We start from the raw sequence: 16,441 nt of genomic DNA, 5'->3' as shown, positions 1-16,441 counted from the left end.
CAAATTATCTTAGTGAGTCACTGAAAGTTTGGTCCAGACACAAAGAAGCTGCTTCTCTTCACTGCCCCCGCTGCCTCCCTTCACTGCCCAGCAGAAGCCCCCCCACCGCCAGCCAACCAAACAAAAGGCCCAAGCCCAGTGGTGCGTGAAGGAGTGAATGGGCGAGAACCTCCCTGGTGACGTCCCCACAAGACAGATGGCAACAGTTGCCAGCCTTCTTTCATCGGCTCCCAGTCATAAAGAACAGCCCTCCTCCCTCCAGAGCACATCAGCTCCAGCCCAAATACACAAGTTGGTGGGGGGGGGGGGGGGGGGGGGCGGGGGCTGCCAGGGGAGCGGGAGGTGGGGGGGACTGAGACTGGATGTTTGGCTGGAAAACAAAAAGGTTGTTCAAAGCCCTGGCGCTGGGGCCAGCCTGCCCATCTGTCCTCCTTTGGGGAGGCTCTGCCCCCACGCTCCTCCTCAGCTTCTGGCCCATTCTGTGCGGAACCAGGGGCCCTGGGAAGGGAGACGTCACTTTGGGGCAGCAGTGCTATGCCATGGTAGTTTGGGGCTCTGCACTTTGAGGCTTTCATTAGGCCAAATCCCCCGCCTGGCATTGTTTCGACTCTTCAGAAACAGAGTTAAAAGGAAAATCCAAGGCTTTGGAGAGAGGTGGAGAACAGGGGGATCTGGGTCCTCTGCCATTGATGATCAAGTTTGAGTTGTTCTAGAATGGGATCCCATCAAAATAATCCACACGTGCCTTCAAACGTCAGAGGCTAGTGGAGAGGAGTGGACCAGGAATCAGGGGACCCGGCTCTGGTCTCAGCTCACCCTCTGGTTGGTGGGTAATTCTGGGCTGACGGAATCCCAGTTTCCTCTCTGTCAACTGGGGGTAAAGGGACTGGCCCGGCTGCCCCTGCCTCCAACACTGTGGAGAATAAGCAGATATGCAAGCCCACGTTCTACAAACAGAAGAGGCTGGGCATATATGAGGATTTACTCTGCATTTCCCCACACCCATGCCCCGCAAGAGGTAGAGTGGGCTTGGCACTTTGAACATTTTTGAAGTACTTCATATCTATTCTTCTGTGAGGCAACTGAAAGCAGAAAGGTCTAAGGCAGGGAAAGATCTTTTTTTATGCAATAAGGTTGGAGGTTCCCCCTGCTTCCCCTCCCCTCTCCCCCCACCAGTCTCCTGAATCTCCGATTATCGTCTCCCTTCTCTCTCTGCCTTCCAATTTCAGCCCAGCCTGATTGGGAACTCTAGGTTAAGGGGCTAAGAGATCTCAATAAATACAGAATAAAAGGGAAGATCCCCTGTGTCTTTTTTTTTTTTAACTTTTTTTAATGTTTATTTATTTTTGACAGAGAGAGATAGAGCATGAGTGGGGGAGGGGCAGAGAGAGAGGGAGACACAGAATCCGAAGCGGGCTCCAGGCTCTGCGCAGTCAGCACAGAGCCCGATGCAGAGCTCGAACTCACGGACCTCAAGATCATTACCTGAGCTGAAGTTGGACACTTAACTGACTGAGCCACCCAGGTGCCCCTCCCCTGTGTCTTAAAACAATGAAAAAGGTGTAGCATATGCAAAGTTATGATTCCAAGGCCATAGGCTTGCCTCTGGGCTAACCTCACGCCCGCCCCCCCCCCCAAGTTGCATTTTCTGCAGAAAGGCTGAGCTGGTGGTGCTAGGGGGCTGGGTTGGGGGGCAGGAGGTAGAGAGCAGAGCTCTGGACTCCCCTCCTACCTGGCTTCATGCCCTCTCTTCCATCCACCCACCTGACCTGCTGTTGTTTGTGTTGGCCAAGGTGACTCTGCTCAGCTGGTTTGGGTTTTTTCTCTCTGGCATAAGATAGTAAAGGCATTTCTCAAAACATCTCTCTTTCCCAACCCTTGCTCAAACTAACCTCACCTATCTTTGATCACTTCCATTTGTCTAACAACCATCTGGGCACTAACTTATGTGTAATGTATCCTTCTGTGTAATTTCCATTTGTTTGCATTTAATCCATGCCGTCAGTATTTTCTGTTCTCTCAGGTGCAATTATCCCATCACCTCCTTTGGACTGGCAACGCCCTGAGGCCAAAAACCCTATATCCTCATCTCTGCCTTCCCCCAACCCGGTGCTCCTCACAAGGACCCATCTCCAGGCATAAAAGGGCAGACAGAAAACTGGACCAGAAAAAGGTCTTGCAAGGTGTCGTGTGCAGCTGGCCCTGTGCTAGACTTCAGACCCTGGACTCCAAGGCCACGAATGATCCACTTTAACCCCCCACATTCAGATAGCACTACAATTCTAACAAGCGCTCCTACATCCTGTTCCGCCCTTGTGTCTTTGAATCTCACCCCACAACACCATCAGTGTTCCGTTCCCCTCCACCCCCGGGAGGTGACATGGGAGAAGTCTGTTGGTCAAGCAGTGACGATGACAGGTAGATGATTTTCCTTTTGTGCAAACAAGAGAAGCCACTGGGGCCCGGGGCCTCCGCCCTGACAGGGCCGGGTGAGAGAGGAAGTGGGTCACAATGGATACAAGGAGTTCCTGTGTTTTGCAGCAGGGGTGAAGCAATGCATTTGGCTGGTCTGTCTCTACTGGATCGAGAGCTCTCCAACGGGAAAGACACAAAAGGCAGAGGAGGGGTTGGTCACTGGCGCGTCTAGCCTACACTACCTGGTCCCCCAGCTCTCTTGCTGTCAAATTCATACCCAGGCACCTCCAGATGCTCTGGGAGATGGTGAGCAATATCACAGGTGATCTCTAGGGCCTTATATTCCATTTGAAATGCGATACATAAACATGGGGCGCCTGGGAGCTCTGCCGGTTAAGCGTCCCCCTTCTGCTCAGGTCATGATCTCATGGGTTCGAGCCTCACGTCGGGCTCTGTGCTGATGGCTCGGAGCCTGCAGCCTGCTTTGGATTCTGTGTCTTCCTCTCTCTCCGCCCCTCCCCTGCTCATGCTCTCTCTCTCAAAAATGAATAAACATTAAAAAAAAATGTGTAAGAGTGAGATTACACTCCAAAAAATATAAGAATATTTTTTGACTATCTGCACTGTGAACCGGGGCTTGGTGTAGAAGTCCCTCGAATCCAGAAGACCAGAACACTGGTGACCTGGGTGTCACTGGGTGACAGGAAGAATTAGAAGTCCTGGGTCCAGTTTTGCCTTCATTTTTCTTGTTGTTTCTCCTCGGTTTATTCAGCCAGTCCTGGGTTTGAGCTCAACTCTGCCCCTTACCTGTAGGAATTAGAGTCCAGGGCAACGGGGCCTTTGCCCTGAGGTTCCTGGGGTGACCCACATTGTAGGCCTTGACCCGTCCTCTGGGGTGGAGAGCTTCTGGACATTTCATTTGTGCAATGACCCCCTTTGTTCTGACCCAACAGAAGTCCCTGCCCTGCTCTGCCGAGGAAGCCTTCCTGGGCCTGTCGCTGTTTACAGACTCTCAGAAAGGCAGGTGTTGGGAGGAAGCTGCCGCTTGCGGTCAGTTCTCCCCAGATACAGGAGCGCCCGGCCCCCCCTAGGCCGGCTGCCATTGGCCAACAGGAGGCCAAAACAGACTCCTCTCCCGCCTGCAGCCACCCAGCCAGCAAACAAAGAGCGCACAGGAAACACCTGGAGGAGAGGGCAGCTGGCAAGGGGACCTCCGCAGGAAAGAAGAAAGGGTTTGCAGGAGGAATTAGGCTGGTGAGGAGCTGTGGGTGGGCGCCCGGGGCTTAATCGCATTTCTCTTGGCCCCCCGCCAGCTGCTGAGACCTAGTCGCTGAGTTGCTCAAATGCACCATCCCTGGCACCCTCCCTCCGGGCCTCCAGTAAAGGGATCATCCCTTCCTGTGCCAGCTTTCCTAGCACAAGGGCACAAATACCCGTAAAGAAAAGACTGCTCAGAGGGCTTTCCCTCTGCCCCTCTCCTCCCTTCTGTGGCCCTCCTCATTCTCAGCCAGAGAGTCTGATCCTCTTTGGAGCAAGTAAACTGACTAATTTATTTACTTATTTAAGTTTATTTATTTTGAGAGAGAGCAAGAGAGAGAGCTTGCACCTGTGAGCGGGGCGGGGGCAGACAGAGAGAGGGAGAGACAGAATCCCAAGCAGGCTCTGCGCCGTCAGATCTCACGGCGATCTCACAAACCAGGAGATCATGACCTGAGCCAAGATCAAGAACCCGATGCTTAACCGACTGAGCCGCCCAGGCGCCCCTAGACGATGTAAATTTAAACCCAATGTCCAGGAGTGAAGACAGAATCCTTAACCAAGGTAGCCGCCCATGTTATGTCAAAGTCTATTCCGAAGAGAAGTCTCCATTTATTTCCAAGCTTATTTATCTAGATCTACATCCACATCTGCTTACTTGTCGTTTAGTACTTCAAGTGGTTGTGGTTCGGGGTGGAACAGACTTGACTGAGGAGAGTCAATGACACCCTACCAACAGCATCCGCCCAAGAGCATGTCTGGGGGTGCATAAACCATGTGCTGGAAACTTTGTATGTATGTAGCAGCAGCAGCCCACAGGGCTCCCTCACCCCCTCTTAGGAAACCCCCCGATAGGGCACTTTCCTTTCTGGGTCTGGAGTGGGAAGATTGGAAGGGGGCCACAGCCTCCTGCAGGTACACCACAGTTTACTCAACCACAGCTTTTCATTCAACAGCCAGCGTACTCGCATCAGACTGTCGCACGCCAAGTCGTGGGCAGCACACGAGGGTGTAAAAAACAGAAGGCAAGGGATCCTTCTGTGGAGGCGTGTGTGGTAATCGTGGGAGAGGGGACGCAAGCTTGCAGAGCCATCGACCAAAAGTGACAACGTGAAGATGTGCTGACTGTGTTTGTTATGAACACGTAAACAGTGATAAATGATGTGTATACATCATTTAAGAGGCGCTGGAATAAGGCATGTCGTATGAGGGGGTAAGCGGTTTTAAACCATGTGTACAGACATTGAAAAGCCTTGAGGTCAGAATGTTTTTAAAGAACGCAAGTGGAATTATCCAGGGAAGGCATCCTGAGGAGGCAACAGGGGAAGGAAAAAGCGTGGACTCTGGAGACAGACATGTCCAGATTTTAAATCTGTTTCCACCACCTCCCCCTCCAGTCACTGGTGCTTTGCTCCCTTCATCTACGAGCTTGAGGCGGCCATCTCTCAGAGTGTGCTCATGGAGGTTGTGCGAGAGAGGCTGTGTGTAAGGCAGCAGGCAGAGTGCCTGGCCACATTGGTGTTCGGCACCCAGTAGGTGCTCGTGTCCTAGAAGAAAGCACGTCAAAATACTTTGACAAGGGGTTTGGGGCCATGATAATTGGCAGAGTAGGGAGTCTTGCAGATGTGGTCATGGCGGCAAGGAAAAGCGAACAGGAGAGAGTTGTGAAGGTGGGGTATCCCGGCACGGTTAGGCCATTGCACAGGGAGTCTGGGGTTGGAAAGTTCGGGAGCGCCTTGTATTCCCATCTTAGACATTCAGAATGGCCAGGAGAGGCAGCAGGAAAGGAATGGCCTGATGAAAACGAAGTTTGTGGTTGCCCAGGCTGCTGGCCAGCCTGGGTAGGGAGGCAGATAGAAGGCTGTTGTGTGTTATTTCCATACGATGGAGCAGGACCAGGGCTATGCACTGGCCTAAATGGAAAAGAAGAATCAGGGATTTCCCCTGTCCTGTATGGAAATGGAAATAGAATGGTGAGAGGTGATTTAGCACAAGTGATTCATTTTACGGATGAGAAAACTGAGGCTCAGGAGGGAGGAGGGACTAGTCTAAGATGTCAGAGACGAAGCTGGTACTAGTTATTGTCAGACCCGAAGCTAGGGCTCCTACTTCCCAACTCCTAAGCCCGTGGGTGTTTCTACCACCAGGCCGCTGACCTCCAGAGTAGACATTGGGGAGGATTTCTGTGGACAGGATCACAGAGAGTCTATTTTCTCTCTCCAGCTACCTTGGTCAGAATTCCTTCCGCACACGTAGCCCAGCCTTCTCTCCAGGTGTGATTACCGTCTGGGTAAACCCATTTAGGGAGTTAATTGATAACTAAGGTTCCCCCACATTATGATTTAAAATGTGTCCACCCCTCTGTAAGTAACATTTACGTTTCAATAGCAGGTGCTTAAAGACCTAAGAGCCTGTAAGATTCAAAGGACTGTTTTCTTAAGAAGGTGCAATCACAGGGGCACCTGGGTGGCTCAGTCAGTTAAACGTCAGACTCTTGATTTTGGCTGAGGTCATGATCTCATGGGTCATGATCTCACGGGTTGTGGGTTCGAGTCCGTGTCGGGCTCCGTCAGGCTCCGCACCGACAGCTCCCTTTCTCTCTGCCCTTCCCCTGCTTGTTCTCTCTCTCTCTCTCTCTCTCAAAATAAATAAGTAGCTTTAAAAAGAAAAAAAAAAAGGTGCAGTCACAGGTTAGCTCTTCGGAGCTGGGACCCCTCACTGGCAAACCCTGAATGAACTTGATTTTTTTTTTCTTCTACTCCTTACCTAAACTCCTTTCATCTATTAGCCTCTACTCTTGGCACCTTTGAGACCCATCTGTTCGGCCAATATTCACTAACACCTATTCAACACCAAACACTGCTCAGGTAAAGTCCCTGGCTTACATTCTACTGTAAATTCAGCGTTATAAGGGGGTGCCTGGGCGGCTCAGTTAGTTGAGCATCTGACTCTTGATTTCAGCTCCCATCATGATCTCATGGTTTGTGGGTTTGAGCCCTGCGTCGGGCTCTGTGCTGACAGTGCAGAGCCTGATTGGGATTCTCTCCCTGCCCTCACTCTCAAAATAAACTTAAAAACAAAATCCTTGTTTAAAAAAAAAAAATCGGGGTTATAAGGACTAGGACAGAAGAAAAGACTGAGTAACATGGGAAGGAACAGTGTCACTGCAAAGCTGGAAGAGAAGGTCTGAATCTTGAGAGACCAGAGTTAACCAGACAAAAGTGGGTAGGCAGGTGGGGGCAGAGCATTGAGCAAAGGCCCAGAGGCTGCAGTCCCAGGCATGAGTTAATGGGCACCAGTTGAGGGTGGGCAAGTTGCCTCTAGTATAATCCTTGGAGGGGAAGCACAGGCCCCAAGCGTGCTCGCTGTCCTGTCGGGAACATACTGGGATGTGCCTTCGAGAGATCCCAGCCGTGGTGACAGTGTGCCATTGATGTCCTCAATGCAGAGCCTCACTCCGAGTATGGGGGTGGGGTCAGAAAACCCTACACCCCCATTTCCAGGTGGTCCAAGGCACATCATAAGTCACAAACTGGAAGCCTATGCAAATAAGTACTTAAAAGCAGTTTACCCCTTAAAAAAAAATTAGTGGCCGTCGTTAGAATTTAGGGAGATGTGAGATAAAAGTCTATATTTCAGGTTTCTCTTGAAAAAAATCACAGTATCTGATATCACTGGTCTCCCAGGAGGACAGTGGACTGGCGCTAAGGAACAGGGTCTTTTTCAGACAAAGCCTGAGCTCACTCCCCAAGTTCACCACAGCCTCTGTGTGGCTGTCCTTCTTCACTGACAGCCTGGCCCTACCTTGGCTCCTCTGGTGCTCACCGAACTCTAAACGGCCCCTCCCTGCTGGTGCTGGTAAATAAAGGAGCCCCAACCTGCCTGGCTATAACCTCCTCTTATCTGATGTGCCCCGGGAAGCCTGTTGGGTCTGCTGGACAAGGGGTGAATAAGGCCTGCCCTTGCTTATGGGAACAGGGGTGGGGACTAGTAGACCCACTTCAGCTGGGAGCAAAATGACTTGGAGCCGGTGGGCGCCCAGGGAACAGGGCCCCCTCAAAGCCGGGGAAAGGACAGGCAACACATCTGGGCAAGGCTTGTTTGTACAAGATCATTATCCAGGGCCCTGGTAGCCTCTTAAACTGAGTTCAAATGTTTTTCATACCAGCTCTGCAAAGAAGTGGTACAGAGACAAAGCCAGAACTCTCCAGAACTCACCAGGCTTGCCCTTCCCAGCTTCCCCGTTTCTCTCTCTTCCTGGAAGGGAGAACGTGATTCCGCATGATTCCGCAGGTGGGCAGGAAGGAGATAAGCAAGGTTGGTATTGGAAAATCCGTTCCCCACCCACTCTGCCTGTGAATGGGCACATAGCCCAGTTTGGTATTAATTTATAAGCAGACCATGGAGCCAAGAGGTCAAAGCTCCCCTCCAGCCAATGAGATCGGATGTCTGGCGGGCACATGGTACATTTCAGCCAGAACGGCCAAGATCAGACATGAGTGCATTCATTCATTCTGCAGGTACCTACAGAGTACCTACTACAGGCTAGGTGATGCCAGGAAGGGCTCTTTGAACTGTGAAGAATTTTTCTTGGTTTTGATTTGATTTTGAGTAGGCTCCACACCCAACACGGGGCTTGAACTCATGACTCTGAGATCAAGAGTCACATGCTCTACTGACTGAGCCAGCCAGGTGCCCCTGGACTGTAAAGACTTTCAAGCAAAGGATTGAAAATCATCTTTCAATGGGGAGGCCGAAGGCTGCTTGGATGTTCTTCGCTGGGGCCATTCTCGGAGGCACTAGTGGGACTAATACTTAAATAATGGTTTCCTCCCAGTTACCAGAATGTCAGTGTCCTTATTCAGCTCAGGACCAATTCAGATTAACTTCTACTTAAAACTACAATTTTCATTTGTTGCATACTTAAATATGCAAAGCGCTATGCCAAGTGGTTTAGATCTCATTTCAACCTCCTTAACATTTTCAGATGGGTTCTATTCTTTTTTTTTTTTTAATTAATTTATTTATTGTGAGAGAGAGAGAGAGAGAGAGAGAGAGAGAGAGAGAGAATGAATCCCGAGCAGGCTCCATGCTGTCAGCTGCAGAGCCCAATTCGGGGCGTGATTTCACAAACCATGAGATCCTGACCTGAGCTGAAATCAAGAGTCAGAGCTTAACTGAGTGCACCACGCAGGTGCTCCAAGATGGGTTGTATTCTTAGTCCCATTTTACAAATGGGGAAATGAGGCCTGGTTGAAGTAACTTGTTCCAGAGTGCACACAGGAAGTAGGTGGGAGAGAGGAGATCAGACCCCCGGGCAGCCTAACTCCGGGGCCTGCCTGATTTGCAGCCCTGCCCCACTGGGCTTGGAAATGGAAACTTTACCCAGCAGCAGTCGGACTCAAGCAAGGGAAGACTATTTACTTCACTTCCCAACCCAAATGACCTTCCAGTTCAACTAATTGAAGATAATGATAATAATTGTCCTAATTTGCCCTCCAGTGACTGCCAGGATAATGGAGATGATTTAGAATCAAAAGCTGAAGAAAGGAACAGAGGTCATTTCATCCAACTCCCTCATTTCTGAGACAGGAAAATTGAGGGGCTTGGCCAAATTCCCACAGCTGGTTAGGAAGGACCTGGGCTACAACCCATATATTCTCCCTCCCAGCCCAGAACTTCTTCTACTGCATCCTGCTCTGCTGGGCCTCAGTGCCAGTACTGGCCTGGAAGCCAGGAGTCCTCGCTATCTGTGCTCCCGGAAGGCCACTATGGGGCCGATGTCAGACTCACAGAGGAGCGTTTCTTCCCCCTGGGCTTGCTGGTTGAAACATCAAGGTCTCCCCCACCCAAACCTCCTTATCAGGAACTGGGATGGGCTCTTAATCTGTAGCTCCCAGGCCACATCTACACTCTCTGGACAGCGTGTTATCATCCAGAAATAGCTGACGGAGCCCAGGTCTCCTCGGCTGGCACAGTGTACCAAGTGGGGAAGCTGGGAGCAGGATGGACCAACCACCCAATGCCCGGTCCCGGGACATGTGAAAACCACCAGCTGCTACTCAAACTGTTCCTGCCTACAGCCCCTGTACCCCCAGCTGGCCAAGGGGTAGTCCCCACCACTACTGAAATTGGCCAGATCTAAAGTAAGCAACACAGAACGCTCCCATGTAAATTGAGGGAGTGTTTTTCTACCAGGAGCCGAGAACAATCCCCAAATCAATCTGCTATGCGGCCGTCTCCCCCGCTCGGAGACAGAGGTGGGTGATGATGGCCCCTTGGCCTCCGAAAACCCTCCCTTTCAGGCTTTTTACTAAACAATATGAAAACCAATGAGTGGAGCCTCTTAGGAAAGAAGAAGGTAGGTGCTGGTAAGAATAGCACACCAGGAAGGGCAAAAATTCAACCCTAACTCCATCCTTACATCCCAAAAGGCGGGTCCTTACAAATGAGTGCCTAGGACATTTGTGCTAGAAGCTACGAATGAAAACGGAGCCATTCCTTCAAATGACCTCTTGACACAAGTGTCCCTGTAACTAATTCTGTTTGTGATACAGATGAGCCGGCTTCCCGCAGCCCCATTTCCGGCCTCCGCTACCCTCCCAAACGCACCACACACAGCCTCTCTGGCCTACTTACCACCTAGGACGCCCAGGTCAAACCGCATGTTTGTTCATGAGGGTCATGGAGGCATGAAATGAAGCGTGTACATTGGTGAGGGGTGGTTCTGTTCACGAATCAATGTGTTTAGAATGTGGTTTAAGTGCAGCCCACCTCTGGCCAAGAAGAAAACTAGCCCAGGTCAGTGATGTACTTGTGACCTCAGCGGAAATTGCTGAGACAGCAGGTGGGGGGTGGGGTGCGGAAGCCTGTGTCAAAACCTCATGGACCAAACCCAAGAGTCGGGGATGATAAAGACTGTTCTTATTTCCTCACATATATCCTATCCATACAAAGGGAGTAATAAATTGGTAACCTTTGGCTCTCAAATCTTTGCCGTTGGGAGTAGCTGCTCTTTAGCTGACTGGTAGCCTTGGCTGTCCATTACACATTCAGTTCAGGGCCCAGATCCTGAGGCCCAACTGCTCTTGTCTAATAAGAATGTGGGTCCTGGGGCACCTGGGTGGCTTCGTCAAATGTCCGATTTCTTGATTTGGGCTCAAGTCATGATCTCGTGGCTGGTGAGGTGGAGCCCCGCGTCGGGCTCTGGGCTGACAGCTCAGAGTCTGGAGCCTGCTTCGGATTCTGTGTCTCCCTCTCTCTACCCCTCCCCTGCTCGCACTCTGTCTCTCTCTCAAAAATAAACTTAAAAAAAAAAAAATGGTGGGTACCAAATGGCAGTCCCAGAGATGACAAGAGAGCCTGTGCCGGGAACTTTCCAACAATTCTGCCCCGGCCTGGCAAGGGGTTCCGTGCCCCCTTCTCACCATTTCAGTCTGAGACTCAGGCTGTGAGCCTTAATCATTGGTCATGTGTTCAATGCCTCGCACTGACTGACGGTACATGCTTGCTGAACAAACAAGGGAACACAGCTGAGGCCTAGGGAGGGCAGGATGCGTGAGACCTGGCTAAAGAGTGCTCAGTCTAGAACCCCGTCCCGTCCAGCATTTTCACGGGGAAGTGAGAACGCGCACTAAGGAATGAGGTAAGGGATACTTCTTGGCTCTCTGTCACATAACGAGATTTTTCTTTTACACCAGCCACCTGCTATAGGTCTTCTGAGTGTAACTGAAGAGAAACACCATGAGACACCAAGAAAAGGATTTGCATCTGAAGAAAACGCTTAGTGAGTTGAGGATGTTGGCTTCTCTACACCACACGGCTTCATCTGCTACGTTTTTATTAAAGTAACCAAAAAAGAAAACGAAAAAAGCACGTACATTTGTCCATAAAGCTGTACATCCTTCCATATAAAAACACTATTATACAATTAGTAACCTTTGTCTTTTCTGTCAGAATAGCTTACCAACGTGCTACTATTATTTCTTTTTACTTAATAGGAGAGACAGGCCTGCTCAACAGTCCAGCTCTGGGTGTTTTGCTGTTTTTTAAAGTGAACATTAAAAAAAAAAAAAAGAAAGAAAGAGAGAGAGAGAGAGAGAAGAGAGAAAAGATTAAGCAGGAGACCATGAGGCTGCTTCTTTTTTAAAAAGGCAGGGATCTGTTTGCAGACAGGATGCAACAATGCCACGTCCAGTGATTCACAGCTTTGTCTCAACCCACAGGCCAGAAAATGAGCTCTTGGGTCTGTGAGTCTGAAGTTAGCTTTAAAGCAATAAAGGCTGGAAGCAGGGCCTGGGAAGGCAGCTTGGAGTCTAGAGTTGAAAAGGAGGCAGGACTGGCAGGACTGGGTAGGGACAGTGTTTGGTAAATAGCACCTTTGAATCAGAAGTGAGTGGTTAAGAAATTCAGGGAAGGGGACTGGCTGTGGAGTGGGGGACCCTCGGGCAGGGAAGAAAGTTTCCTCACTAAGGGGCGACAGCCTGGTGGGCCGGACAGGAGGGTAGCCAGGTAGACTGGACGCTCTAGCTACGTCCTTCTAAAGTGATTTTGAGGTTAGGAAAATCAGAGCCTTCGGAGGACCCCCTCACTAATGTCACTGAAAAACTGAAGGAAGGCGATTTCTTCCCAGTATAGATTTCCACTGGCTCCGACCCAGCACGGTAAATATTGCACAAGTCTACAGACAAATCTGGGTTGTACTGAGAGACAGCAACTTCCCCACAGGTGCTCTGAGCACCAGGGAGAAAATAATGCCCAGGATTTTGGCTTTTAGTGTCAGCCCTACAAGAATACCAAGTAGTCCTGCAGAACTCGGGGAGTTCTCCCATTCAGCCAAGGAATACCTGCGAGGCCGACCAGCCAGCCAGAGTCCCGAGGACGGAGGGATAGTTCCCGAAGCCCTCCAGGGCACCAGGAGGTTCTGAGAGCTGGGTCTCCTTCAGACTCTCCTGGGACCCAGGAGGCCATATTGCACAATGAGTCGAGAGCTCTTGTTCTGGAAAACTGGGTAGCTCCATGACCCAACCAGAAGGGGAGAAGAACGGGAGAGTCAGGGAGGAGTGTTGTGCTTTTAAAAAGAAGGCAGTAGTAAAGAACCTAGAGTTCCCTGTAGCTTTTGAGCCAACTCTTGAAGGGATAGTGGCAGCAGCAGCAGCATCAGGACGTTCCTGTGATTCCAGAAAGAAGGGTTTTGGCCAAAAAACCCCAAAAAACAAACAAACAAAAACAAAACAAAAAAACACATCCCCAGTGGATACTCTTTGGGTCCCAAAATTCCATTGCAAGTCACCCCCAACTTAATCACCACGTATACTCACACACAGAGCAGCACACAGCAAAGCAAAGGTTCCGTGCAGAGTTCCCTTCAGCCCCAACCCCGATCACCTCTAACTCCTGCCTTACTCCCCCGACCCCCACAAAACAAAAAGCTTTTGTTTCCTGGCTGGGAAGCAACATCTACCAGGCCCCTGAGCATAGAATCAGAAACAAGTCATGATTTCAAGAAAAGCTGCTTAGGGCAGAAGCAATCAGGAGAGGACTTTTCACTTTCTGCCCTGGATCTCATCAGAAACATGAAAGACGATTAGGCAACATAGTATAACTTAAGTCCAGGCTTGAATGCCCCTGAGTAAGAGAGGGGCCAGGGGATACAGGTGTCCCGTTCCGGAGAGGGAGAGGTTTGAGCTCAGCCCCTCTTTCTCCCCGCAAGGCAGATCCTGACCTCTCTTTCACAGTTGCTAACCTTGCTTGCTCCCTCCCCCATCTTCTTGGGGTGCCAGCCAAGCTTCTCCCACCTCACCTCAAGCCAGCGCCCCCCCCCCTTCCGTACTCCCCCCTCCCGTAGGCAGACACGCTGGTTCCCGGACTCAAGCGCACAACAGTTCTCTCCGAAGGCACCTGGGGAGGCCACTTCCAAGCAGCTCCCTTTAAGGATTTTTCTTTAAAAAAAATCTTTTGGTTTTTTTTTTCTCCCCTTTTCTTAAAAAAAATAATATATATATATATATATATATATATAAATAGCTCTTCATTTAAAATACAGTTCCCCAGGTTGAGGTATGCAGCGGCCTGTTGTCACGACAGAATGAGTACAGTAGAGTGCCTGGTGGGGCTGGCGGGGGATCTAACTGGAGACCGCCATCACGTAGTTCTTCGAGGGGCTGCTCCGGCCCAGCATCATTTGGTTCTTGCAGGTGAGGAGCCCATAGGAGGCTGCCACCGGGGCCTCCTCGTACAGGACGCAGATGGAGCCATCCTCCCCAATGCGGTAGGACACCTCGTAGGGGTCCACCCACAGGGTCAGCTCACTGGGCAGCAGCTGGTGCAGCTGGGGCTGGCTGAGTCCGATCTGGCTGGCCACCTTGCTGATGATGGGGTCCATCTTGTGGTTGATTCGGATGCAGCGGTAGCCGGAGCCCTTGGACGGCTTCTCAGGAAACCAGTGGTGTTTGTAGTGCTCTGTGGAGACGGAACAAGAGGGAGATGTCCTGGTTAGAGCAGCTGGGCTGTGGGGGAAGGGGATGAAGGGACAGGAGGAGAGGCAGGAACGCAGAGATTTTAAGTAAGCAAGGTAGTTTCTCATGAGTTCCAGGACCTTCCTGAGACCCTCCTGTCGCTGTAGCAGAGATAATTGTATGGAATCTGGAACCCCCCCCCCCACTAGGAGGAGGATGTGTGTGTGTTGGGAGGGAGTCCCATAGCTCTGAGGCAGTCCCAAGTAGCCAGTGCTTTTGGCACACCCCAGTTTAAGGAGGAGGGGTGAGACTGGGGAGGGCATGTCCAGACAGGGCCTCTGGAGACCTACTGGCTGAAGTGGGAGGCCAGGAAGGCTGCCACCATTGTCAGATCCACAGCGACTCATTGTGTCCCCCACTCCGGGCCCTAGAGGCTCCCTCTGCCTCCTTCAAAAGCCAGAGCCCCTGAGCAGCGGCTAAGGGAGTCGAAATCGGGTTGGTTTTGATGAAACATATGTTGCTCCACAGAAGGCAGGATCTGTGTGGGCACGTTTGGAGATGGCTATCGCTGCCCAACACGGTCGGCCAACCGGCTGGAAAACAGCTGGGAGATAAGTCTGGCAGCGGCTGCTTATCTCTTGTCCACCTCCCGTTTCACACCGCCCCCGCCCCCAACACACAAGCCAGCAGAGCGCAGTTACGACCTACAAGGCTTTCTCGGGACCATAATGGGTGGCAGATGGCTAAGGGGGGCCAAGCATACAAAGGGGGCCGGGATTCCAACTTCGAACGAATCAACGATCGGCCCGGGCACAGCGCAGCCCCGCACTGCCGGAAGAACCACGGCCGAGACTCCCAAGTTGTTAAGAAGGCTCAGTTGCGCCTTCTTCTCCCATAATGACCCCTTGGCTGGCCAGGCTGGGTCGTCCGTGGCGCCCTGGAGAGTCTCAGTAAGGGCAACGAGCTCGCGCTCAGGCCCGCAGGTGCCTCCTCTCCCGGGGCAAAAGCCACGACTCGGCTCACACTCCAGGGCCAGGGTCTGCGCCTTCGAACGCGCCCGACCGGAGCGGACACGGACCGAGACCCGAGCGCAGACCCAGGGGACTGCGGGGACTGCGGGTTGCCCCGGGGGCTGGAGGAAACCGAGTCCCGGAGCTGCTCGTGAGCGGAGCCCTGCTCTGGGAGCAGAGGAAAACGACCAAGGCAGGAAGGGGAGCCGAGCCCCAGCGGCAGGGGTCGACGGACGCCAGGATCCTCGGCGTGTGCTCACCTGTTAGTGCCTCCTGGAGAGCGCCGCTGAAAACCTTTAGTCTCTGCTCGCTCACGCAGCCCCGGGTCCTCAGGAGGCTGGAGAGGAAGCCCACGGCGGCGGCGATCTCCGGAAGCATGTCTGTTCTCTTCCCGGTCCAGCGGGCCTGGCTCATGTCTTGCTCGGCTCAGGAGGCGGTGGCAGCGGCGGGGAGCAGCGAGAGGGAAGTGTCCGGTGGGACGTGCCGCTCCTCAAGCTTCCTCTGTGCGCTCGGCCGCTGCTCGGGCTCTGCGGGGACTTTACCCGGGACGCGCCTTTCATACTATTCCGAGAGGCGGGGGAGCCCGCGCCGGCGCCCATTGGCTACTGCCAGCGGATGGGGGCGTGGCCTGACGCCCGCCTGGCCCCGCCCCGCGCGCTCCCGGGGCCGCGAGGCCGCTAGCCCCTGCCCCCGCCCCCGCCTCCGCCCCCGCCACCTCCCCTGCGCTGAGGTCATCGCCCGCTGACGTCAGTGCTGGGAACCTGAGCCGGGCTTGCGGGCCGAGGGAGGCGCCGGGAGAAAAGGGGAGCCGGGGAGGGGCCGAAGCCTCTGGGCGGAGGAGTGCTGCGTCCAGTTCGCGGCCAGAATGCCTGGACCTCCTCTCCTCTCCGCCGGTCCTTCCAGATTTAGGTCACCGGCCACCTCCTCCAAGAAGCCTCCGCTGATAACACCTCTCTCTCCCACGCGGCCCCTTCTCTGGCTCCCACATTTTCCAACGCCCACGGTCAGAACCAATCACTCGGACGCTTTGTCACCTTTTAACCGCTTTGCCCTGTTTGTTAAATAGGTTTCTCTGGGCTCTTCGGAAATGTGGACCAAGTCTTGTATTTACTTAGGCAATAATCCCGTCTCCCCCAAACATGTTCTGCCCTTCCTCTGCACCGATGCCTTTTCTCTTGCCTGCTAGCATCCAAGTCTTACCTGTTTGAGGGGGAAGGGTGGGAGCAGTGTTGCAAGACTTTTCTGTCCCCGCAAGTTATTTTTCTAGTCTCGCCTTCCTTTGAATGCCAAAATTTTTGAATA

At 52.3% G+C, this 16,441-nt stretch overlaps 1 protein-coding gene across 1 annotated transcript; it reads right to left on the bottom strand.

The window, feature by feature from the left end:
* Positions 1–11,495: 11,495 nt before the first annotated feature.
* On the bottom strand, positions 11,496–15,675 carry BTG2 (BTG anti-proliferation factor 2). Its single transcript, XM_030302558.1, has 2 exons — positions 15,400–15,675; positions 11,496–14,133 (listed from the first exon to the last, which is right to left on the bottom strand). Exons 1-2 carry the CDS (start codon positions 15,551–15,553, stop codon positions 13,799–13,801), a joined length of 489 nt encoding a protein of 162 aa, XP_030158418.1. The 5' UTR covers positions 15,554–15,675; the 3' UTR covers positions 11,496–13,798.
* Between the last annotated feature and the right edge of the window lie 766 nt (positions 15,676–16,441).

This window comes from Lynx canadensis, chromosome F1 (genome assembly GCF_007474595.2).
Source record: "Lynx canadensis isolate LIC74 chromosome F1, mLynCan4.pri.v2, whole genome shotgun sequence".
NCBI classification, from domain to species: Eukaryota; Metazoa; Chordata; class Mammalia; order Carnivora; family Felidae; genus Lynx; species Lynx canadensis.
This window is presented reverse-complemented; position numbering and strand designations above follow the sequence as displayed.